We start from the raw sequence: 27,161 nt of genomic DNA on the forward strand, positions 1-27,161 counted from the left end.
GCATTGTGCCAGTCCTTGGCTCAATACTGGAGAGCTTTCCATCGATGCCTTTTGACTTTAATTTTACATTTGATTGTTTGATTGAATTGATTGAAAGGTGCAGCATTGAAACAGGCCCTTCATCCCACCAAGTCCACGCCGACCATCGATCACCAGGTCACACAATTTCCATCGTTATCCCACTTTCACGTCCACTCCCTACACACTAAGGACATTTTCACAGAGGGCCAATTAACCTACAAGCTCGCACGTCTTTGGGATGTGGGAAGAAAACCGAAGCACCACGCAGACACGGGGAGAACGTGCAAACTCCACACAGATATCACCTGTACACAAAACTCTACACAGAACTTCAAAGAGTAACAGTCTCATCCGAGAAAATGAAAATGTTAGGAAATTGTGATCTCCCTTTCCACATAGATAGAGTCATAGAGCCATAGAGTGACACAGTGTGGAAACAGGCCCTTCAGCCCAACTTGCCCACACCTGCCAACATGTTCCATCTACACAAGTCCCCACCTGCTTGGTCCATATCCCTCCAAACTTGTCCTATCCATTGTACCTGTCTAACTGTTTCGTAAACGTTGGGATAGTCCCAGCCTCGACTACCTCCTCCGGCAGCTTGTTCAATACACCCACCACCCTTTGTGTGAAAAAGTTACCCCTCAGATCCCTATTAAATCTTTTCCCCTTCACCTTGAAGCTATGTCCTCTGGTCCTCGACTCCCCTAGTCTAGGCAAGACCCCCAGCCGACTCAACCTCCCCCTATAGCTCAGACCCTCTAGTCCTGGCAACATCCTCGTAAACCGTCGACACATACACCTAGATGTAAAAAAAAAATTTAATAGCCTGCGTGCCGTTTTGTTTTATTTTCAAAAGTAGCACCAACTAAAACTACTTAGTTTAAAACGACCAGCCAACAATGTAATTAATTTGAGATGACAGAATGGAGATTTAAACCAGAAGTGATCTGATGACTGATGTCTAGGTATTGCTTCTTTTAAATGAAACTAAGCACTATTTCTTTGTCATTAATCTTCTGTTCCATGCAGGATGCGTGAATTTGAAGTAGAAAATCATAAAGTGCTGGTTATCAAAAGCAATGGGGAATTCAGTGCCATCGGTCACTTGTGCGCCCATAACGGAGCTCAACTAGTCAAAGGTAAAACGCTGTGTTTCATACATGTTAAATTGTTCACTGCTGTGACTGATGAACTATGTCACAGACGTACGGTCATAAAGTCGCACATGACCTGTGGCCCCACTCATCCATGCCCACTCCATCTAAGCTAGCCCCATTTGCCAATATCCCTCTGAAAGTCGAAAGAACTGACGCTGGGGACTACACTGTAGTGTAAGAAAATAACTGCAGATGCTGGTACAAATCGAAGGTATTTATTCACAAAATGCTGGAGCAACTCAGCAGGTCAGGCAGCATCTTGGGAGGGAAGGAATGGGCGACGTTTCGGGTCGCGACCCTTTTCGGGTCAGCCAAAACACTATGACCACTGACAGGCGAAGTGAATAACATTGATTATCATGTTACAATGGCACCTGTCAAGGGGTGGGATATATCAGGCAGCAAGTGAATAGTCAGTTCTTGAAGTTGATGTGTTGGATGCAGGGGTAATGGGCAGGAATAAAGACCTGAGCGACTTTGACAAGGGCCAAATTGTTATGGCCAGACGACTGGGTCAGAGCATCTCTGAAAAAATAGTTATGTAACTGGGATCAATTTGCAACATATAATTTCAATGAAAAAACATACTGCAGAAAACCTTATCAGGAGAAGTTGCTGTATATTCCTTTGCTCCTTCAACAGATTGTGTTTATGGACTAAACTGGCTTTACACGCTGGGCAATGGGCTGTTTGATGGACACCCCTTGACTCACTTATAACTCATCATCTGACACAGTGTGATTAATAAATGCTCTTTTAAACCTAGACATTTTTGTGAGTAGCAATTTTTTTCAGTGCATGCTAAAATTTGCTATTTCCGGAGGTTATGAAAATATTCGGGGAGAATTTTGACAAATGCAACCGGGCATATCTGGTTCTTGAACCGATGACACATGTCCTCCGTCCATTCCCTCCACAGATGCTGCCTGACCTGCTGAGTTTCTCTGGCATTTTTTTTTTTTTTGGCTCAGCACAATCCCAATAGTTACAGTGATCTTGATTAATTTGATATTTTGAGTCTTGGCCAAATAGTTCAATTGAAGAAGGGTCTCAACCCAAAATGTCACCCATTCCTTCTCTCCCGAGATGCTGTCTGACCCGCTGAGTTACTCCAGCATTTTGTGTCCAGTTCAATTGAACTGCACATTTGCAATGGAAGCACATTGTAACTCCCAAGGCACAACCTCCTCGTGTTTTTTCTTCTCTGTGCCCCACCTGGAGACACACCCATTTCTCCCTTTCCCTTTCATCCCATTCCCCCTGTCTCCTTACGCCTGTATTCATTCCTCTAGCTTCACACTTTGTGCCTCTTCTAGACAATAGACAATAGACAATAGACAATAGGTGCAGGAGTAGGCCATTCAGCTCTTCGAGCCAGCACCGCCATTCAATGCGATCATGGCTGATCACTCTCAATCAGTACCCCGTTCCTGCCTTCTCCCCATACCCCCTCACTCCGCTATCCTTAAGAGCTCTATCCAGCTCTCTCTTGAAAGCATCCAACGAACTGGCCTCCACTGCCTTCTGAGGCAGAGAATTCCACACCTTCACCACTCTCTGACAAAAAAGTTCTTCCTCATCTCCGTTCTAAATGGCCTACCCCTTATTCTTAAACTGTGGCCCCTTGTTCTGGACTCCCCCAACATTGGAACATGTTTCCTGCCTCTAATGTGTCCAATCCCCTAATTATCATATATGTTTCAATAAGATCCCTCTTATCTCATGCATGATGTCTTTTCATTTCTGGTCTTTATCCAAATCAAACCCCCCTCCCCTGTACAAACCTCTGACTTGCCAAAATTTGTCCTGCTCCCACCCCTCATCTAGCTGTCTTTCCCCCCCTCCCCCCCCCCCCCACAATCAGTCTGAAGAAAGGTCCCGACTCGAAACGTCGCCTATCCACGTTCTCCAGCGGTACTGCCTGATCTGTTGAGTTAGTCCAGCACTTTGCGTCCTTTTTTTGTTAACCAGCACTTGCAGTTCCTTGCGTCTACCATTTGTTTTTTCCTCTGTTGCACGTCATCATGTCAAAGTACGCAGTTGGTTACCCAAGCAACTAATATAGTTAGATGTTGGAGTAAGGAACTGCAGATGCTGGTATACAAAAAAAATGACACACAGTTCTGGAGTAAATCAGCGGGTCAGGCAGAATCTCTGGGTAACATGGATGGGTGAGGTGGTGAGTTGGAACCCTTCTTCTAACTAATACGGTCTACCCAAAGTTGGCACTATTGGTGAGTGTGGAAAGATCCGCAGGGAGCACTGCCCACTGTGGTTTTGCATCTGTAAGGCGCTACTGACGTTATCTTCCTTGTGACAAAAATCGTTGAATTTTCACACTCAGGAGAATTTTGCTGTCGTACGTAACAATGTCAAAGTACACAGGCCAAGTCTCTGAATGCATTCAAGAGAGAGCTAGATAGAGCTCTTAAGGATAGCGGAGTCAGGGGGTATGGGGAGAAGGCAGGAACGGGGTACTGATTGAGAATGATCAGCCACGATCACATTGAATGGCGGTGCGTACAGGCTCGAAGGGCCGAATGGCCTCCTCATGCACTTATTGTCTATTGTCAGTCAGTTTAGTTTCAGTTAGAGATGCAGCACGGGAACAGGCCCTTCGGCCCACTGAGTCCGCGCCGACCAACGATTCCCGCTCACTAACACTATCCTGCACACTAGGGACAATTTACAATTTTTTTACCAAAGCCAATTAACCTACAAACCTGCACGTCTTTGGAGAGTGGGAGGAACCCAGGGAAAACCCACGCAGGTCACGGGGAGAAGGTGCAAACTCCGTACAGATAGCACCCGTAGTCAGGATCGAACCCGGGGCGCTGGCGCTGTAAGGCAGCAACTCTACCGCTGTGTCACCCCAAGCGGTTACCCAAGCAACTTGAGCGGCACGGTGGCGCAGAGGTAGAGTTGCTGCCTTACAGCGAATGCAGCGCCGGAGACCCCGACTACGGGTGCTGTCTGTACGGGGTTTGCACGTTCTCCCCGTGACCTTCGTGGGTTTTCTCCGAGATCTTCGGTTTCCTCCCACAGTCCAAAGACGTGCAGGTTTGTAGGTTAATTGGCTTGGTAAATGTAAAAATTGTCCCTAGTGGGTATAGGATAGTGTTAATGTGCGGGGATCGCTGGGCGGCGCGGACCCGGTGGGCCGAAGGGCCTGTTTCCGCGCTTTATCTCTAAACTACAACAGCTAGTTTCAACAGAAAGGGAACTGTTTCTTTGAAATGATACTGGCTGAGAAAGGAATACCGTTGCTTCTCTTCAATATGCTCTGTTAAACTCTCATACCAAATGTCACCGCTTCATTTGAGAAACTGCAGAATCTATATCACATATCCTTCTGCCTAGAGTCACTCCTGTTGAATCAAACGGGTAAATTATTGTTTGACGAAGGGTCTGAAGAAGGGTCTCGACCCGAAACGTCACCCATTCCTTCTCTCCGGAGATGCTGCCTGTCCCGCTGAGTTACTCCAGCATTACGTGTCTATCTTCGGTGTAAACCAGCATTCTGCAGTTCACTCCTACAAATCATTGCTTATATATTTTAACTTTTGAAATAAAAGCTTTTCACTGTACCAGGCGACAATAAACGGATAATTAGTGGCATTCTAAGCATCTCATTTCCAACCTGCCTTTCTGTGTCTCAGCTGATTCACATAAAAACGGGTCTTCAATTTTCCCCCTCTCTCCAGGAGTTCTCTCAAATGGCAGAGTTCGATGTCCTAGACACGGAGCTTGTTTTAATATAAAAACAGGAGATATCGAAGAGTACCCCACTCTCGATGGCGTGCAGTTCTACCAGGTAACATTTAGGCCACTCTGATGTTTCATTATTTGTGCCTTGTTAAAGAAAACGTTAAAACGCAACACAACGCCCCCGTACGGTTGAAGATTTATCAAAGAAGAATTGTTCTGAACAGGATGGAAATAGGGAAGGGGTTGTTGAGCTGGTGATAAAAGAATATCCTCAGCGAGGGATGGTTATACATCCCCACAGCAGCTGAGAGTCACTTTAACTTCCCCTCCCATTCCCACACTGACCTACTGAAGAAGGGTCTCGACCCGAAACGCCACCCGTTCCTTCTCTCCAGAGATGCTGCCTGTCCTGCTGAGTTACTCCAGCATTTCATGTCTACTTCCCACACTGGCCTTTCTGTCCTGGGCCTTCTCCACTGTCAGAGTGAGGCCCAGCGCAAATTGGAGGAACAGCACCACATATTTCGCTTGGGCAGCTCACACCCCAGCGGTATGAACATTGACTTCTCCAACTTCAAGTAACCCTTGCTTTCCCTCTCTCTCCATCCCTCCCCCTTCCCAGTTCTCCGACCAGTCTTACTGTCTCCGACCACATTTTGTCTCTATTTGCTTTGTTGTTACCTTCTCTCAGCTAACAATGATCTGTTCTACATTTTCCTTGATCTCCATTCCCATTTGTCCTGTTTTCACACCTTACACTTCCTTATCTATGTATCTCTCTCTCCCCTGAAATCAGACTGAAGAAGGGTCTCGACCCAAAAGGTCACGCATTCCTTCTCTCCAGAGATGCTGCCTGTCCCGCTGAGTTACTCCAGCATTTTGTGTCTATCTCAAATTAATTGCAAGTTGTAGGAATATTGGCATAAATAGAAATATCTTCAGTTATAGTTTGGTGATCAATCTTCCAGATGCAAATTATAGAAGAAATGTCATAGAGTTTCCTCAGCCAGACTCAAAAAGCTGGAGTAACTCAGCGGGTCAGGCAGCATCTCTGGAGAAAAGGAACAGGTGCCGTTTCGGGTCGAGTCCCTTCTTCAAACTTTTCAGGTCTAAGGAAGGATCTCGAAGGAGAAACGTCACCAATTCCTTTCCTCCAGATGTCCAGCTGAGTCACTCCAGCTTTTTGTGTCTATCTTTGTTTTAAACCAGCATCTGCAGTTCCTTCCATGCACATAGAGTTTCCTCAGTCACCTCCTCTCTTTACCCTTTATTGGATGCGGTTCCACGTGTGATGATGGCCTCTTCAGTTTTTATCATCCAAGAAGCCATTTGTTTACATTAAACAGTTCCATTAATGATGGCGGGTTTCTTCATTCTTTTGACACCACATCAGTCTTGAATCTATCCAGACACGGCACCCACACACTGGCACTTCTGTTTTATTTGCTGGATCAATGGAGTGCATGAATCCCGGCTAATTGTGACGTTTCACTTAATCCGTGACCAAGGGCCTCCTCCGCTCCAAATACAATGTGTGGGAAGGAACTGCAGGTGCTGGTTTAAACCGAAGATAAGCACAAAATGTTGGAGTAACTCAGCGGGACAGGCAGCATCTCTGGAGAGAAGGAATGGATGACGTTTCAGGTCGAGACCCTTCTACAGACTATTTGATTAATTGTCACCTTCTCGTTGCTAACACTAATCTAGTCTATATTTTCCATGAACTTAATCTCTTTTGATGTTTTGATCATTGGATTTGATCTCAAATGATGATCTCCCCATCACCACCGAGTAAGAGAATCATCCTTATTATCGGTGGGGGTAAGTCTAGCAGGGTATCCACTTTTACACCTTACCGTACCTTTCTATCTAGCTCTGCCCTAAAAATATCCATTGACTTGGCCTCCGCAGCCTCCTATGGCAATGAATTCCGCAGATTCACCACCCTCTGACTAAAGAAATTCCTCCTCATCTTCAGAAAGGAACATCCTTTAATGCTGAGGCTGTGGCCTCTGGTCCTAGACTCTCCCACTAATGGAAACATGCTCTCTGCATCCACTCTACCCAGACCTCTCACTATTTGGTAAGTTTCAATGAGGTTTCCCCCCCCCCCCCCGCCACATCCTTCTGCACTCCAGCGAGTATCTGGAATATCTCATGTCATACATATGACTGCAAAGCATCTTTGTTTTAAAAAGACGGGGCATTATTTTTCACTGTGCTTCATTATTGCATCTCGAGATCAACTCCTGGGACCAGTTGAGCAAATCCAGACGGTGTGTTAAAAAGATGAACAAAGTTCTTCAGCAATAAATCCTCATCCACATGATGTTGACAAGATGGATTCCTCGAAGGAATCGGTCCAAATTAAAAAGCTTTTAACAATGTCTTTGCTTGTGTTTCCACAGGTTAAAGTTGAGAACGACAAAGTTATAATATCTGCAACTGCTGAAGTAAATGTTCCTTTGCACAGCTAAGACAAACTTTAACAAAAAAAAGAGATTTTCTTACTAACTTGTTTGTCGACCTAGTCAGTTGGATTTAGTATTGTGTGGGTGTGTTTGCTTTAACTAGGCCCTAGAAACAAACAAAAGAACCCAATTGATGATCTCCCCATCACCATCGAGCAAGAGAATCATCCTTATTATCGGTGGGGGTAAGTCTGGCAGGGTATCCACTTCATGGTTCTATTCTCTGTGAAGTGAAACTAGTTGCGTCCCACAACCTCTCCCGCCACTGTTTTCTGCAGCGACGGAACCACGGGTGCAGGTAGAATGAGAAACTAGCTTGCCACGTAGACTCAACGCACCCAAAAACAAATTAGAAAATAAATTATCCAAAAGAGCAAAACTAAAAAAAAAAAAAGATAGTCGTGCAAGAATACAATTGGAAAAGATGTCCATGGTGGGAGCGGGAGCTGGGGTGGAGTGACTCGTTGCTGAGGGTTGATTGGGGTTGTGCGGGTCAGTTCCAGACCTGATGGTTGTCGCAGCGGGTGGTGCACCTGGCGGTGTGGGACTTCAGGCTTCTGCCCGTGTCACCTGCCCGATGTTGGAAGCAGCGAGAAGAGGCCATGGCCAGGATGGTGGGACTCCTTGATGGTAGATGCTGCCTTCCTGAGGCAACGTCTGATGTAGACGTGGTCAGGGCTGTGGCCATGAGACCACCATCCCAGCAGCCTCCAGCGTTCCTGCTCATTGATATTGCCGTTTCGGGTCATATCATATCATCATATCATATATATACAGCCGGAAACAGGCCTTTTCGGCCCTCCAAGTCCGTGCCGCCCAGTGATCCCCGTACATTAACACTATCCTACACCCACTAGGGACAATTTTTAAAAAAATTTTTTTTTACATTTACCCAGCCAATTAACCTACATACCTGTACGTCTTTGGAGTGTGGGAGGAAACCGAAGATCTCGGAGTAAACCCACGCAGGTCACGGGGAGAACGTACAAACTCCTTACAGTGCAGCACCCGTAGTCAGGATCGAACCTGAGTCTCCGGCGCTGCATTCGCTGTAAAGCAGCAACTCTACCGCTGCGCTACCGTGCCGCCATGCAAAAGTTTATGCAATTAGTCAGAACACTTTCTACAATGCATCTCTGTTAATTAAGTTTAGTTTAATGTGCTTGTGAGACCAGTGCAGATGGGACATGTTGGTCGGTGTGGGCAAGTTGGGCTAAAGGGCCGGGATCCACACTACATGACTCCAGTCCGTGATCTAGTTCTTATGAGCAGTGCGTGATCCAGGCAAGACCCAGGCTGCTGTGAGCCACCAGCTCTTGAGTAACATTGTCAGTGTCCACAAAGCCATGGAGTGATAGTGTGGAAACAGGCCCTTCGGCCCAACTTGCCCACACCAGCCCGCTAGCCCCATCCACAGTAGTCATAGAGTGATACAGTGTGGAAACAGCACTAGTCATAGAGTGATACAGTGTGGAAAACAGGTCCAACTTGCCCACACGTCCCAGCCACACCAGTCCCACCTGCCTGTGTTTGGTCCATATCCCTCCAAACCTGTCCTATCCATGTACCTGTCTAATTGTTTCTTAAACTTTGGGATAGTCCCTGCCTCAACTAACTTCACTGGCAGCTCGTTCCGTACACCCACCAACCTTTGTGTGAAAAAGTTTCCCCTCAGACTCCTGTTAAATCTTTTCCCCTTCACCTTGAATCTATGTCCTCTGGTCTTCAATTCCCCCTTCTCCGGGCAAGAGATTCTATGCATCTACCCGATCCATTCCTCTCATCATTTTCATTTTCTGTTCCGGGAGCACAAATCCAAATGAGGAAGAAGCTGTAGTTACAAAGAAATTGAAGGTAGACACAAAATGTTGGAGTAACTCAGCTGGACAAGCAGCATCTTGGAGAGAAGGAATGGTTGATGTTTCGGGTCAGGACCCTTCTTCTGACGAAAGTTGAGCAACACCCCACTCTGTGTAACTCCTCAAGGCAAGAAGAACTCGGGTCAATATGCCTTGGTGAGTTCAGAACCCCTTGCCAATTGAGAATATGGTTCACCCGCAGATATAGAAACATAGAAACATAGAAAATAGGTGCAGGAGGAGGCCATTTGGCCCTTCGAGCCAGCACCGCCATTCATTGTGATCAGGGCTGATCATCCACAATCTGTAACCCATGTCTGCCTTCTCCCCATACCCCTTGATTCCGCTAGCCCCTAGAGCTCTATCTAACTCTCTTTTAAATCCATCCAGTGAATCGGCCTCCACTGCCCTCTGTGCCAGAGAATTCCACAAATTCACAGCTCTCTGGGTGAAGAAGTTTTTTCTCACCTCAGTTTTAATTTTTCTCACCTCCGTTTTAAACACCCTGTAACATTCTGCTCCATTTCCTTTTCTGCATTGAAGGTCCCGCTGCATTGGTGTGCGCAGAAACCCTTCGCCAGGAGTTTTACAAAGGACGCATAATAATAGCAACCAAAGAAATCTATTTGCCTTACGACCGCACAAAGCTGAGTAAGGTTGGTTGTCCGCAATGTTCAATCTTTGCTGTTTTTGTATTATTTTAATTGTTTCATCTGGTTTCGCGGCAAGTGAAACGTTACCACCGCCACCTGTTGGAATTGCAAAAGTTAATTATCTGCACAAGGTAGACACAAAAGGCTGGAGTAACGCAGCTTAAGAAGGGTCTCGACCCGAAACGTCACCCGTTCCTTCTCTCCCGAGATGCTGCCATAACCATTTTTGCAGAGATGCTCTGACCCAGTCGTCTGGCCATATCAATTTGGCCCTTGTCAAAGTTGCTCAGGCCTTTACTCCTCCTGCCCATTTCTCCTGCATCCAACACATCAACTTCAAGAAGTGACTGTTCACTTGCTGCCTAATATATCCCACCCCTTGACAGGTGCCATTGTAACATGATAATCAATGTTATTCACTTCGCCTGTCAGTTGTCATAGTGTTTTGGCTGACCCGAAAAGGGTCGCGACCCGAAACGTCGCCCATTCCTTCTCTCCCGAGATGCTGCCCGTCCCACCTGAGTTACTCCAGCATCGTGTGTCTACCTTCGATTGAAACCAGCATCCGCAGTTCTTTCCGACACATTGTTCACCTGTGACATGTCTGCTCTTTGTGGAAATGCCACAAAGTCAGAGCAAATGTTAGTAATATTATTTTTCAAGCATTTACGGCCTCTGTTAAAGTCTGGTGGAAATAGGGAGGGTTGATTCAGCTATTCATTCTTACCTTTTGAAAATGGGTGCATGTGCAATCAGTCTGAAGAAATGTCTTCCATCAACTAGAGAGCGGTCCTGACCTCTCATCGGCCCCATTGGAGACCTTCGAACTATCTTTAATTGGACTTTACTGGACTTTATCCAGCACCACACATTGTACTCTTTATCGTGTATCTGCACACTGTGGACAGATTGATTTTAATCACGTATACTCTTTCCACTGACTGGTTAGCACGCAACAAAAGAGCTTTTCATTGCACCTCGGTACGCGCGACCAGAATAAACGAAACTAAACGAGATAATCCAACCCTCATTTTCAGCAATGTTTTAAGTTTTAACTTTGAGGACTAATTCATTTGAACTTTTTATTAAGAATACATCTATTTTATTCATATTTTTGCCATATTATTTTTGAATAATGTGGGACTCTTCTTCTGGAATCCACACGTCCCGACCCGAACCGTCACCTATCCATGTTCTCCAGAGATGCTGCCTGACCCGCTGAGTTACTCCAGCACTCTGTGAAACGTCACCTATCCATGTTCTCCAGAGATGCTGCCTGACCCGTTGAGTTACTCCAGCATTTTGTGGCTAATTCTGCTATAGACCAGCATCTGGTGTTCCTTGTTTCTGTATCAGTATCATCATCAACATCATCATCAGGTAGTATTCTGGTTGAGATTTCCTTTCAATCCCTGGGGAAATCGGGTAATTTAATGTTTAATTTAATGTCAGTCTGAAGAAGGGTCTCGACCCGAAAGGTCACCTATTCCTTCCCTCTAGAGATGCTGCCTGGCCCGCTGAGTTACTCCAGCACTCTGTGAAACGTCACCTATCCATGTTCTCCAGAGATGCTGCCTGACCCGCTGAGTTACTCCAGCACTCTGTGAAACGTCACCTATCCATGTTCTCTAGAGATGCTGCCTGGCCCGCTGAGTTACTCCAGCATTTTGTGATACCTTCAATTTAATGTTTAGTTGGGTTCAGCTTATTGTCACGTGTACCGAGGTATGGTGAAAGGCTTTTGTTGCGGGCTAACCAGTCAGCAGAAAGACCGTACATGATTACAATCGAACCATTTTCAGTGTATGGACACATGGTAAGGGAATAACGTTGAGTGCAAGGTAAAGCCAGCGATGTCCGATCAAGGATAGTCCGAGGGTCACCGATGAGGTAGATAGTGGTTCTGCAATGATCTCTGGTTGTCTGAGACAATTAGCTGAGAAATAAAGCTGAGAACTGATCATATTAGTTGCAGGTCGGTGCACCCATAAGGTGATTCACCAACCTAACGTCACCCATTCCTTCTCTCCCAAGATGCTGCCTGACCTGCTGAGTTACTCCAGCATTTTGTGAATAAATACCTTCGATTTGTACCAGCATCTGCAGTTATTTTCTTACACCAACCTAACTGAATGTACCTCTCTCTGCTGTAGCAACCGTATGTCTTCCGCCTGCATAACATTTTCTGACTGTGTCATTGTATGCTTCTCTAGAACTTGAACCTTCACATTAAGAATATCTTGCTGAGGCCACCAGAGTTTTACATCACTTATGGCATTGAGGTGCGGACGAACATGGAGGTGAGATGTGACGTTTACCTTTGCGTGATGGCGTTCCATGACCTCTTTAGTCGCCTGGTAGTAGAGCTGCTGTCTCACAGCCTCAGAGATCCAAGCTCGCTGCCTGTGTGGAGTTTGCACGTTCTCTCCCTGTGGGCTTCCTGTAGTTTCCCCACATTCCAAGGACGTGCGGGTTTGCAGTCTCTGATCTGAAGCTGCTGCTTGACCTTCTGAGAGATTACAGCGTCTCCACTTTGGTTGGGTTGGATATTATGGGATAACTCCTGGCCTCAGGAATGAGCTGGAACCCCCTTCAATTTGCCTATTGCCACAACTATACCACCGTAAGACCAGAAGACAAAGCAGCAGAATTAGGCCACTCGTCCATCGAGTCCACTCTGCCATTCAATCAGGGCTGATCTATTTTTCCCTCTTAACCCAAATATATTCACTGGAATTTAGAAGGATGAGAGGGGATCTTATAGAAAAAAAAATCTTAAGCGATTGGACAGGCTAGATGCAGGAAACATGTTCCCGATGTTGGGGGAGTCCAGAACCAGGGGGTCACAGTTTAAGAATGAGGGTTAGGCTATTTAGGAATGAGATGAGGAATATCTTTTTCTCCCAGACAGTTGTGAATCTGTGGAATTCTCTGCCAAAAAAGGCAGTGGAGACCAGTTCACTGGATGTATTCAAGGGATATGGGGAGAAAGCAGGAATGGGACACTGATTCTGGATGATCAGCCATTGAAGGGCCAAAATGGCCTACTCCTGCACCTATTTTCTATGTATCTATATTTCTATATGCGGGATTTTAGGTTAATTGGCCTTCGTTAAATCCCCCCTAGTGTGTAGGGAGTGGATGCGATAGTAGGATAACACAGTACTGGTGTGAACGGGCGATGGATGGTTGGCATTGACTTGGTGGACCGAAGGGCCTGTTTCCATGCCGTATCTTTCAATCAACTGAACTGAGTGGAATGAAGTATGGTATCGTGCAGTACTTGCGAAGCAGCATTACCCAACAAGCATCAAAAAGGCATCAGCAATGTGCATTGGCTATTTTGTTCAGGTGCCCCTACAATGTGCCCGATGTTGACCAAGTACTCCCTCAGTCAGCCCTGACATTAATCAGGGTACCTCTGCTGGACGCTCCCACAAAAGTTTAGTTTAGTTTAGTTTAGAGATACAGCGCGGAAACAGTCCCTTCGGCCCACTGAGTCCGCGCCGCCCAGCGATCCCCGCACATTCATTAACACTATCCTACACACACTAGGGACAATTTTTTTACATTTACGCAGTCAATTAACCTACAAACCTGTACGTCTTTGGAGTGTGGGAGGAAACCGAAGATCTCGGAGAAAACCCACATAGGTCAGGGGGAGAATGTACAAACTCCGTACAGACGGCGCCCATAGTCAGGATCGAACCGGAGTCTCCGGCGTTGCATTCGCTGTAAGGCAGCAACTCTACCGCTGCACCACCGTGCCGCTGCGCACCGTTCTGCTACGGGAGAGCACCTGATAACCACACTCCATCTTGTAATGGTTGGTGATATAGGGAATGCATTCTTATAAACTCATCAGTCATAGGAGCAGAATTAGGCCATTCGGACCATTGAGCCTACTCTGCCATTCGGACCATTGAGCCCACTCTGCCATTCAATCATGGCTGATCTATCTTTCCCTTTTCAACCCCATTCTCCTGACTTCTCCCCATAACCCCTGCCATCCTTACTAATCAAGAATCTACAGTATCTATCTCTGCCTTAAAAATATCCATTGACTTGTTCTCCACAGCCTTCTGTGGCAATGAATTCCACAGATTCACCACCCTCTGACTAAAGAAATTCCTCCTCATCTCCTTCCTAAAGGAACGTCTTGAGGCTATGACCTCCAGTCCTAGACTCTCCAACTAGTGAAAACATCCTCTCCACATCCACTCTATCCAAGCCTTTCACTATTTGGTAAGTTGCAATGAAGTCTCCCCTCATCCTTCTAAACTCCAGCGAGTACAGGCCCAGTGCCGTCAAATGCTCATCATATGCTAACCCTGTCATCCCTGGGATCATTCTTGTAAACCTCCTCTGGACCCTCTCCAACGCCAGCACATCCTTCCCCTGATATGGTGCCCACAACTGTTCACAATAACACTGCAATGTAATCTTCCACCAATAATTTTCTGAATTCAGAAAAAATCCCGTCCAAGAATTTCACTCAGACATGAATCACAATTATTTAATAGACAATAGACGCAGCAGGAGGCCATTCGGCCCTTCGAGCCAGCACCACCATTCAATGTGATCATGGCTAATCATTCTCAATCAGTACCTCGTTCCTGCCTTCTCCCCATACCCCCTGACTCCGCTATCCTTAAGAGCTCTATCTAGCTCTCTCTTGAATGTATTCAGAGAATTGGCCTCCACTGCCTTCTGAGGCAGAGAATTCCACAGATTTACAACTCTGACTGAAAAAGTTTTTCCTCATCCCAGTTCTAAATGGCCTACCCCTTATTCTTAAACTGTGGCCCATGTTCTGGACTCCCCCAACATTGGGAACATGTTTCCTGCCTCTAACGTGTCCAACCCCTTAATAATCTTATATGTTTCGATAAGATCTCCTCTCATCCTTCTAAATTCCAGTGTATACAAGCCTAGTCGCTCCAGTCTTTCAACATACGACAGTCCCGCCATTCCGGGAATTAACCTAGTACATCTACGCTGCATGCCCTCAATAGCAAGAAAATCCTTCCTCAAATTTGGAGACCAAAACTGCACACAGTACTCCAGGTGCAGTCTCACTAGGGCCCTGTACATTCTATTATGTGGCCCATTTCCCAATCTATTTAGACTTTAGATTTTAAAGAAACAGCGTGGAAACAGGCCCTTCGGCCCACTGAGACGGCCCCAACCAGCGATCACCCCATACACTAGCACTGTCCTACACACGAGGCACAATTTACAATTTTACCGAAGCCAATTAACCTACAAACCTGTACGGCTATGGAGTGTGGGAGGGAACCGGAGCACCCGGGGAAAAACCACGCAGGTCACGGGGGGAACGTACCAACTCCGTGGAGACAGCACCCGTAGTCGGGATCGAACCCGGGTCTCCGGCGCTGCACGCGCTGGAAGGCAGCAACTCTACCGCTGCGCCACCGTGACGATCTTCGGCTCCCTCCCACGCTCCACAGACGCACAGGTTTGTAGGTTAATTGGCTTGGGTATAAGTGTAAATTCTCCCTAGTGTGTGTAGGGTGGTGTTAGTGTGCGGGGGTCGCTGTTTCCCTTGGCCTAATACTTGATGATATTAAAGAAATGTATTTACTGTAAGGTTTAGATTTAAACGCTTTGCTTCTGTTATGTTCAGGTAGTATCTGTAAACACAGGAAAAAAGAGGGTTGGCTTTTTCGATGGAACTACTCAGCAATACAACGATTTACTCCTCGCTCCGGGTTGCACGTAAGTGACTGACATCCTCACATTGGTCTCTGCCGACTTGGAGATAGTACCCGCTACTTGATTGTGCATCTCTGTGGCTTCGTTTTATTCCAATTTGTTTACAACTTTCAAAACATTTCCCTAGCCCTATCCATCCATGCCTGTTTGCTTGCATATCAAATCCAATTGGTATTGGACCATCGATGTTTGGACCATCGAGTCCACTCCGCCGTTCAATCATGGCTGATCTGTCCCTCTCAACCCCATTCCCCTCCCTTCTCACCGTAACCGTTGACGACCCTTACCTATCAAGAATCTATCAATCTCTGCTTTCAAAACACACTGACGTGGCCTCCACACCCATCTGGGGCAACGAATTCCACAGATTCACCACCCTCTGGCGAAAGAAATTCCTCCTCATCACCATTCTGAAGGTATGTCCTTTTATCCTGAGGCTGTGTCCTCTGGTCCTAGACTCTCCCACTACTGGAAACATCTTTTCCACGTCCATTCTATCCAGGCCTTTCATTGTCCTGTCGGTTTCAATGTGATCCCTCTTTTAGTAGGAACATTTCATGATTTTAAATCTGAAAAAATGCCATTATTTCAACAATTCCTTTAATCCCACGATAAATTAATGTTATTGCATAAAGTAACACAGCACGGAAACAGGACTTGTCCATGCCGACCAAACTGCCCCCATCTACTTGCATTTGGCCCATATTCCCCTAAACGTTTCCTATCCATGAACCTATCCAAGTGTCTTTGAAATCCAGTCACTGAAATGTTTGTCTGCTTTCGACACAGTCAGAAAGAAGTGTTGGCTTGTGGTGTAGAGGTTTGTGTGATAGTTGAAGAAGGTAACTGCAGATGCTGGTACAAATCGAAGGTATTTATTCACAAAATGCTGGAGTAACTCAGCAGGTCAGGCAGCATCTCGGGAGAGAAGGAATGGGTGACGTTTCGGGTCGAGACCCTTCTTCAGACTGATGTCAGGGGGGGCGGGACAAAGGAAGGATATAGGTGGAGACAGGCAGATGGAGGGAGATCTGGGAAGGAGGAGGGGACGGGAGGGACAGAGGAACTATCTAAAGTTGGAACTATCTAAATTTGTGTGATAGTTGGCATTTCCAAAGCTAGAGTTTATGACTATTAACGTTTTGATATTATTGGACCCTCCACCTTTTATTTGGAGCATCTATGTCACTATCCTCTGGGGGTGAAGGACTGGAAGAGTTCTGAAACCCGCTCAGAGGATTTTGAAGACGATGGTACACTTTTTTAAATCAATGTATAACTTTCCAGGGAAAGACGCAAAGAGTTGGAGTAAAGGTGGAGGGGTGGCACGGTGGCGCAGCGGTAGAGTTGCTGCCTCACAGCGCCAGAGACCCGGGATCCATCGTGACCACGGGTGCTGTCTGTACGGAGTTTGTACCTTCTCCCCATGGCCTGCTTGGGTTTTCTCCGGGATCTTCAAAGACATATAACATATAACAACTACAGCATGGAAACAGGCCTGTCCGGCCCTACCAGTCCACGCCGACCATTCTCCTTGACCTAGTTTCATCTACCTGCACTCAGACCATAACCCTCTAATCCCCTCCTATCCATATACCTATCCAATTTACTCTTAAATAATAAAATCGAGCCAGCCTCCACCACTTCCACCGGAAGCCCATTCCATACAGCCACCACCCTCTGAGTAAAGAAGTTCCCCCTCATGTTACCCCTAAACCTTTGTCCCTCAATTCTGAAGCTATGTTCCTTTGTTGGAATCTTCCCCACTCTCAAAGGGAAAAGCCTACCCACGTCAACTCTGTCCGTCCCTCTCAAAATTTTAAAAACCTCTATCAAGTCCCCCCTCAACCTTCTACGCTCCAAAGAATAAAGACCCAACCTGTTCAACCTCTCTCTGTAGCCTAAGTGCTGAAACCCAGGCAACATTCTAGTAAATCTCCTCTGTACCCTCTCCATTTTGTCGACATCCTTCCTATAATTTGGCGACCAGAACTGCACACCATACTCCAGATTCGGCCTCACCAATGCCCTGTACAATTTTAACATTACATCCCAACTTCTATACTCGATGCTCTGATTTATAAAGGCAAGCATACCAAACGCCTTCTTCACCACCCTATCCACATGAGATTCCACCTTCAGGGAACAATGCACAGTTATTCCCAGATCCCTCTGTTCCACTGCATTCCTCAATTCCCTACCATTTACCCTGTTCGTCCTATTTTGATTTGTCCTACCAAAATGCAGCACCTCACACTTATCAGCATTAAACTCCATCTGCCATCTTTCAGCCCACCCTTCCAAAAGGCCCAAGTCTCTCTGTAGACTTTGAAAATCTACCTCACTATCAACTACTCCACCTATCTTAGTATCATCTGCATATTTACTAATCCAATTTGCCACACCATCATCCAGATCATTAATGTAAATGACAAACAACAGTGGACCCAACACAGATCCTTGGGGTACTCCACTAGACACTGGCCTCCAACCTGACATACAATTGTCAACCGTTACCCTCTGGTATCTCCCATTCAGCCATTGTTGAATCCATCTTGCATCCTCACTATTAATACCCAACGATTTAACCTTCTTAATCAACCTTCCATGTGGAACCTTGTCAAATGCCTTACTGAAGTCCATATAGACAACATCCACAGCCTTGCCCGTATCAATTTCCCTGGTAACCTCTTCAAAAAATTCAAGAAGATTAGTCAAACATGACCTTCCAGGCACAAATCCATGTTGACTGTTTCTAATCAGGCCTTGATTATCCAAATAATTATATATATTGTCCCTAAGTATCTTTTCCATTAATTTTCCCATCACAGACGTCAAACTAATAGGTCTATAATTACTAGGTTTACTTTTAGAACCTTTTTTAAACAAGGGAACAACATGCGCAATGCGCCAATCTTCCGGCACCATCCCCGTTTCTAATGACGTTTGAAATATTTCCGTCATAGCCCCTGCTATTTCTGCACTAACTTCCCTCAATGTCCTAGGGAATATCCTATCAGGACCTGGAGACTTATCCACTTTTATATTTTTCAAAAGTGTCCGTACCTCCTCTTCTTTAATCCTCCTAATTTCCATCACCTAATTTCCATCACCTAATTTCCATCACTCCAAAGACGTGCAGGTATGTAGGTTAATTGGCTGGGTAAATGTAAAAATTGTCCCTAGTGGGTGTAGGATAGTGTTAATGTACGGGGATCACTGGGCGGCACGGACTTGGAGGGCCGAAAAGGCCTGTTTCCGGCTGTATGTATATGATATGATATGATATGATACTCTACTTGTTTCGCTTACCTCACATAATTCAATATCCTTCTCCTCGGTAAATACCGAAGAAAAGAAATTGTTTAATATCTCCCCCATTTCTTCCGGCTCAGCACATAGCTGACCACTCTGACTCTCTAATGGACCAATTTTATCCCTCACTATCCTTTTGCTATTGACATATCTGTAGAACCCTTTGGGGTTTACTTTTACATTACTTGCCAAAGCAGCCTCATATCTTTTTTTTGCTTTTCTAATTTCCTTCTGAAGATTCCTTTTACATTCTTTATATTCCTCAAGAACCTCATTTACTCCCTGCCGCTTATATTTATTGTATATCTCCCTCTTTTTCCGAACCAAGTGTCCAATTTCCCTGGAAAACCACGGCTCTTTCAAATTATTATTCTTTCCTTTCCACCGAACAGGGACATAAAGACTCTGTACTCTCAAAATTTCACCTTTAAATATCCTCCATTTCTCTATTATATCCTTTTCATAAAACAAAAATTTCCATTTCACTCCTTTTAAATCCTTTCTCATCTCCTCAAAATTAGCCTTTCTCCAATCCAAAATCTCAACCCTTGGTCCAGATTTGACCTTCTCCATAATGATATTAAAACTAATGGCATTGTGATCACTAGACCCAAAGTGCTCCTCAACACATACCTCCGTCACCTGACCCATCTCATTTCCTAACAGGAGGTCCAACACTGCCCCTTCTCTGGTAGGTACCTCTACGTATTGCTGCAAAAAACTATCCTGCACACATTTTACAAACTCCAAACCATCCAGCCCTTTAACAGAATGCGATTCCCAGTCTATATACGGAAAATTGAAATCACCCACAATCACCACTCTGTGCTTACTACTAATATCTGCTATCTCCTTACATATTTGCTCTTCCAATTCTCGTTCCCTATTTGGCGGCCTATAATACACCCCTATAAGTGTTGCTAAACCTTTCTCATTTCTGAGTTCCACCCAAACAGCCTCCCTAATCGAGCCTTCTAGTCTGTCCTGCCAAAGCACTGCTGTGATATCCTCCCTGACAAGCAATGCAACACCCCCACCTCTTGCCCCTCCGATTCTATCACATCTGAAACAATGAAATCCTGGAATATTTAATTGCCAATCGCAACCCTCCTGCAACCATGTTTCACTGATCGCCACAACATCATACTTCCAGATGTCAATCCAGGCTCTAAGCTCATCCACCTTTCTTACAATGCTCCTAGCATTAAAATATACACATTTAAGGGACCCATCATTTCTTATTCTCAGTTTATTTCTTTTCCCTTCTTTCTCTCCTACATATTGGGTCTGAGTGTTTCCCTTTTCTGCCTCCTGCCTCACACACTGCCTGTTAGCTATCTGTGTTTGAGTCCCTCCCCCCAACCGTACTAGTTTAAAGTCTCCGCAATTATTTTAGCAAATCTCCCCGCCAGGATATTGGTTCCCCTCAGGTTCAGATGCAACCCGTCCTTTTTGTACAGGTCATACTTCCCCCAGAAGAGGTCCCAATGATCCAGAAACTTGAAACCCTGCTCCCTGCACCAGTTCCTCAGCCACGTATTTATCCTCCACCTCACTCCATTCCTATTCTCACTATCGCGTGGCACAGGCAGTAAGCCTGAGATTATTACTTTGGAAGTCCTTTTTTTTAACTCTCTTCCTAGCCCCCTAAATTCTCCTTTCAGGACCTCTTCCCTTATCCTACCTATATTGTTGGTACCTATATGTACCACGACCTCTGGCTCCTCTCCCTCCCCTTTCAGGATATTCTGGACACGCTCAGACACATCCCGGACACCGGCACCAGGGAGGCAAACCACCATCCGGGTCTCCCGACTGCGTCCACAGAAACGCCTATCTGACCCCCTCACTATAGAGTCCCCTATTACTATCGCTCTCCTCTTCCTTTCCCTACCCTTCTGAGCAACAGGGCCGGACTCCTTGCCAGAGGCCCGGGCACCGTCGCTGCCCCCAGGTAGGCTGTCCCCCCCAACAGTACTTAAACAGGAGTACTTATTTCCAAGGGGTACAGCCACCGGGGTACTCCCTAGTCCCTGCCTCTGCTCCTTGCCCCCCCTAACAGTGACCCAATTGTCTACCTCCCGTGGTCTAGGAGTGACCACCTCTCTGTAACTCTTATCTATAACCTCCTCACTCTCCCTGACCAGACGGAGGTCATCAATCTGCCGCTCCAGGTTCCTAATACGGTCCCTTAGGAGCCCCATCTCGTCGCACCTGGCGCAGATGTGGATGTCTGGAAGACTATCAGACTCCCAGATTCCCCACATCCGACACCCAGAACAAAAAACTGCCCTGGCACTCATACTCTCCAAACAAAGCCCCGCGCTCGGTTACTAAACCTACCGCCCGGCCGCTACTCCAACCGCTCCAACCGCCCACCCAAAAGAACTGAGTGATCTCCTGGGAGAGGCGAAAAACCGGATAAAAAACCCAGGCCAATTTGGGAAAAAATCCGGGAAATTCCTTTCCGACCCCAAGCTAGGCGATCGAAACTTGTCCGGGAGATCACACAGGTCTTACTCCTTACTATCCCCACACAATCCCCACACAATCCCCACACACTACTTCCCAAGCAACACAGCTTGGTGCTGCTTGTTGCTGCTGCTTCTGCTGCTGCTGCTGCTGATTGCTGCTGTACAGGATTGTAGGTTAATTGGCGCGGTAGAATTGTAAAATTGTCCCTGGCTCTGCCTCAGAAGGCAGTGGAGGCCAATTCTCTGAATGCATTCAAGAGAGAGCTAGATAGAGCTCTTAAGGATAGCGGAGTCAGGGGGTATGGGGAGAAGGCAGGAACGGGGTACTGATTGAGAATGATCAGCCATGATCACATTGAATGGCGGTGCTGGCTCGAAGGGCCGAATGGCCTCCTCCTGCACCTATTGTCTATTGGTGTGTGTAGGGTAGTATTATGCTGCAGGGATCGCTGGTCGGTGTGGACCCGGTGGGCCGAAGGGCCTGTTTCCACACTGCATCTCTAAACTGAAACCAAACTAAACTCAGCGGGTCAGGCAGCATCTCTGGAGGTGATGTTTCGCCTTGGGTCCCTACAAGGCCAGTGTAGGTCAAGGTTTATGGATACATACAACGTGATTTACGTTCTAGGAGGTGCGGTTGGGTTTTGATAAGCAGCAGGTTTAGAGGGTAGAACAAGGTTGCTAGCGAGGAACATTTTGGAATATAAGGCTGACATAAGAACATGATCAAAATCATGGCTGGTTTTGTGTTCTAATTTAGCTAAGTTTTCCTGTTCTTCAGTTCTGCCTCGTGTACTGGTGACTTTATATTTAGCAAGGCACCTGCACAGTGACTTTGATGCACAATTTATAAGCCGTTTTAGTTAGTCTCAATGGGTTTAGTTTGGTTTAGTTTAGATATGAGGCCTGGTTACGAGCCATTCTGCCCACAGAGTCCGGGCCGTACAGCAATCCCCGTACACTAGCACTATCCTGCGTGCTGGGGGCCATTTAAAATTCTTACCGAAGCCAATTAGCCATCAGATCTGTACATCTTTGGAGTGTGGGAAGAAACCAGAGCTCCGAGAGACAATCCACAGGCCAAGCGTACAGACAGCACCTGGAGTCAGGATTAAACCCGGGTCCCTGGCGCTGTGAGGCAGCAACTCTACCGCTGAGCCACCGTGCCGCCCCAAAGGGTTGTTCCTTCGATGCAGGGAGCCACCTAGTGAGCTGGATTCATCACATTTATGAGGGTATGAGGAATCATCACATTCCTGCTGGAACGACCGCAGACAGTGAGAATGGGCCCGCGCCTGTCCTCCACTATCACCCTGTGTACCGGCACACCACAGGGCTGTGTTCTGAGCCCCATGCTCTACTCCCTCTTCACACACGACTGTGTTCCTGCATTCGACACCAACACCATTGTCAAGTTTGAAGACGACACAACGGTGATCGGGCTTATCACCAACGGGGATGAAACAAACTATAGAGCGGAGGTGCAGAACCTGGCGGACTGGTGCTCGGATAACAACCTGTCCCTAAATACCACCAAGACCAAGGAGCTGATCATCAACTTCCGTAGGTCACATAATGGGGAATATGCCCCGATCTCTATCAACGGGGACAGTGTGGAGAGAGTGTCTAGCTTCAAGTTTCTGGGTACTCACATTTCGGAGGACCTAACATGGTCCAATAACACTGCTGCGCTGGTCAAGAAGGCACAACAAAGACTGTTCTACTTAAGAACACTGAAAAAGTCTGGTCTACCCCAACAGCTGCTGACGACCTTCTACCGCTGCACCATAGAGAGCATCCTAACGCATGGCATCCCTGTGTGGTACCTCAGCTGCACGGAGGCAGAAAGGAAAGCTCTACAGCGGGTAGTCCATAGAGCTCAGAGGGCCATCGGAACACAGCTACCAGACTTGGAGGGCATCTACAACACACGATGCCTCAGAAAAGCCACCAGCATCCACAAAGACTCTTCACACCCCTGCAACAGTCTGTTCGAACTCCTTCCATCGGGCAGACGATACAAGGCCTTCTACGCCCGCACCTCCAGACTCAGGAACAGCTTCATCCCCAGGGCCATAGCTGCTATGAACCGGTCCTGCTGAGCCGGATGGCCACAACGCATAGATCAACTTGCACTTTACCCTGTCTAAAAACTGTTACAATTGTTTCGTTTCGTTGGGTTGCTGTTAATTACTTAAATTATTGCATCGTATGGGAGGCGCATTCCCAATCTCGTTGTACCCCTGGGTACAATGACAATAAAGATATATTGTATTGTATTGTATTGTATTGTATAATAACCAAAAGCGGGCATTTATCTAAGCATATGTGTATTTATTCACAAAATGCTGGAGTAATCTCAGGCAGCATCTCAGGAGAGTCTGAAGAAGGGTCTCGACCCGAAACGTGACCCATTCCTTCTCTCCTGAGATGCTGCCTGAGCTGCTGAGTTACTTCAGCATTTTGTGAATAAATACCTGCGATTTAATAGTCAATTTTTCATTTGTCACGTACACATAAATTTGCAGTGATTTGTACCAGCATCTGCAGTTATTTTCTTACACTATTAAGCATATGTGTAGGTTAGAAGCTATTCCAGAGGTCTTTGTAGAGAGCATGCTTAAACACATGCATAGGAAGGAAGTTATTAAGCTCAGGACTTAAGGGCCTGAGCTAGAGCGAGGCTAGCTAGGCTAGGACTTCATTCCTTAGAGTGCCAGTAGCTGAGGAGTAATCTTATAGAAGTGTACAGCCTTATGAGGGGAATATGTAATCTTTTTCCCAGGGTAGAGGAATCAGAAGATATAGATTTACGTTGAGAGGGGAAAGATTTAATAGAAAATCTCCCTCCATCCCACCCCCTTCCCTGTTCTCCGACCAGTCTGACTGTCCCGCTGATTTCATTTTATCTCTATTTGCTTTGTTGTTACCTTCTCCGAGCTAACGATGATCTATTCTACATTTTCCTTGAACTTTATGTCTTTTATATCTCTTTTTGATGTCTCGTTTTCACACCCCACACTTCCCTATCTATGCGTTCCCCGACCCCCAGTCTGAAGAAGGGTCTTGACCCGAAACGTCACCCATTCCTTCTGTCCGGAGATACTGCCTGTCCCACTGAGTTACGCCAGCATTTTGTGTCTACCTGGGGGACAATGTTTTTTTTTCCACACAGAGAGTTACATGGATAGAAAAGATTATGAGGGGCATGGGCCAAATGCAGGCAGGTGGGACTATCTTAGATATGGTATTTTGGTTGGCATGGACATGTTGGGCTGAAGGGCCTGTTTCTGTGCTGTTATGACTGTGATTCTGACAAGTTCGAATGTTTTTTATACCTGCTACTGTCTTCTTGACAATGCTGTGGTTTGTGAAGTTATCTCCTGAGATTTCCTTGGGATTCGATGTTACTTGTACTCTCGTAATAATATTACAAAATGTCTAGTTTTTGATGTCAAAAAAGCACACTCCAGGTGCATCAGTTATTTCAGTCCAGTGTTATTATTCTGTGTCTATAATGTTTTGTTTTTAAATACAGACCTCGTAAAATTAATTGCCCAGGGACAGATCTGAAAAATATATTCAGCTTGAACTCCCCTGAGGAAGCAAGGAAAATTGACCGGTCGTCCAAGGGGAAAACCATTGTCATCGTGGGCTCCTCATTCCTTGGTAATTCCTTTAAAGTTCTTTTGGAGAAGTGCACACGTTTTATGGGCTTGCATTACTCGATGGACGCCGAGAAATTTTGCGTGAGTAAGAGAGAAACTAGTCTTGCAAGTCAACATCACAATCCTTCGTAAGTAATAGCACAACTCCCCTCTCCACATTGGGCAAAAATGTTACAGGGGTGTGAAACCTAGGGTTGCCAACTGTCCCGTATTAGCCAGGACATCCCGTATTTTGGGTTAAATTGGTTTGTCCCGTACGGGACCGCCCTTGTCCCGTCTAGGGCCGCGGGCCGCTGGAGGCCGGGACAGTGTCGGCTAACGGAGCGTGTTCGGTTAGCGGGACCATGTGTGTTCGCCTAACGGAGGTTGTTTGGCAACCCGCCTCCCGGCCCGGTCGGCCGCCATTGGTGGAGCGGGAGCACATGGCCGCTGGCTGGGTGAGGTCACGTGGGACGAGGGGCGGTGGCATCACCTTGTCCTGTATTTGGGAGTGAGATAGTTGGCAACCCTAGTGAAAACGCACGTCTCCAGATTCAGGGACAGTTTCTTCCCAGCTGTTATCAGGCTACCGAATCATCCTACCGCAACCAGAGAGCAGTCCTGAACTACTATCAGACTATTTTTGATTGGATTTTACTGGCTTTACCTGGCACTAAACGTTATTCCCTTTCCATGTATCTGTACATTGTGGACGGCTCGATTGTAATTATGTATTGTCTTTCCGCTGGCTGGTTGGCACGCAACAAAAGCGTCTCACTGTACCTCGATACAGGTGACATTAAATTGCTCCAGCTCCAGATGTTCTATTGTCCGTAATATATTTAGGTTTAAGTTTTTTATTGCCATGTGTGCCGAGGTACAGTGAAAAGCTTTGTTTTTTATGAGGACGCCATCTCTCTGGCTCTTCACACTGTCCTGATTCACCTGGAGAGACAGGGCACGTACGTGAGGATGCTATTCATTGACTATAGCTCCGCCTTCAACACGGTCATCCCCAGCAAGCTCATCACCAAACTCCAACTCCACCAGCTAGGCCTCAGCTCGTTGTTATGCGACTGGATCCTGGACTTCCTGCTGGAGCGACCGCAGGCAGTGAGACTGGACCCTGAGTACCGGCACACCACAGGGCTGTGTTCTGAGCCCCATGCTCTACTCCTTATTCACACACAACTGTGTTCCTGCATTCAACACCAACACCATTGTCAAGTTTGCAGATGACACAACGGTGATCGGGCTAATCACCAACGGTGATGAAACAAAATACAGAGCGGAGGTGCAGAACCTGGCGGACTGGTGCTCTGATAACAACCTGTCCCTAAATACCACCAAGACCAAGGAGCTGATCATCAACTTCCATAGGGCACACAACAGGGAATACGCCCCGATCTTTATCAACGGGGACAGTGTGGAGAGAGTGTCCAGCTTCAAGTTTCTGGGCACTCACATTTCGGAGGACCTAACATGGTCCAATAACACTGCTGCGCTGGTCAAAAAGGCACAGCAATGACTGTTCTACCTGAGAACACTGAAAAAGTCTGGTCTACCCCAACAGCTGCTGACGACCTTCTACCGCTGCACCATAGAGAGCATCCTAACACATGGCATCCCTGTGTGGTATCTCAGCTGCATGGAGGCAGAGAGGAAAGCTCTTCAGCGGGTTGTCCATAGAGCTCAGAGGACCATCGGAACACAGCTACCAGCCTTGGACAACACACGATGCCTCAGAAAAGCCACCAGCATCCACAAAGACTCTTCACACCCCTGCAACAGTCTGTTCGAACTTCTACCATCGGGCAGACGATACAAGGCCTTCTACGCCCGCACCTCCAGACTCAGGAACAGCTTCATCCCCAGGGCCATAGCTGCTATGAACCGGTCCTGCTGAGCCGGATGGTCACATCGCACAGTGAACCGGCACAGACCTACTTGCACTTTATTCTGTTTTAAAACTGTTACAATTTGTTTCATTGGGTTGTTTAAATTAATACTGACGAGCTAATTAATTTATTGCATCGTATGGGAGGCGCATTCCCAATCTCGTTGTACCCCTGTACAATGACAAATATATATTGTATTGTATTGTATTGTATCCAAAC

At 46.4% G+C, this 27,161-nt stretch overlaps 1 protein-coding gene across 1 annotated transcript in view; it reads left to right on the forward strand.

Annotated features, from left to right (window-relative positions):
- The first annotated feature begins 1,054 nt into the window (after positions 1-1,054).
- The window catches only part of LOC144606262 (apoptosis-inducing factor 3-like), a 46,007-nt gene continuing 19,900 nt past the window's right edge, over positions 1,055-27,161 (forward strand). The window contains exons 1-8 of the mRNA XM_078422186.1: positions 1,055-1,163; positions 4,886-4,995; positions 7,298-7,342; positions 7,464-7,545; positions 9,763-9,875; positions 12,086-12,172; positions 15,520-15,611; positions 24,936-25,066. Coding sequence (XP_078278312.1) covers positions 1,055-1,163; positions 4,886-4,995; positions 7,298-7,342; positions 7,464-7,545; positions 9,763-9,875; positions 12,086-12,172; positions 15,520-15,611; positions 24,936-25,066 — 769 coding nt within the window. The remainder of the gene's footprint in view (positions 1,164-4,885; positions 4,996-7,297; positions 7,343-7,463; positions 7,546-9,762; positions 9,876-12,085; positions 12,173-15,519; positions 15,612-24,935; positions 25,067-27,161) is intronic.

This window comes from Rhinoraja longicauda, chromosome 26, assembly GCF_053455715.1.
Source record: "Rhinoraja longicauda isolate Sanriku21f chromosome 26, sRhiLon1.1, whole genome shotgun sequence".
Classification (NCBI taxonomy): Eukaryota; Metazoa; Chordata; class Chondrichthyes; order Rajiformes; family Arhynchobatidae; genus Rhinoraja; species Rhinoraja longicauda.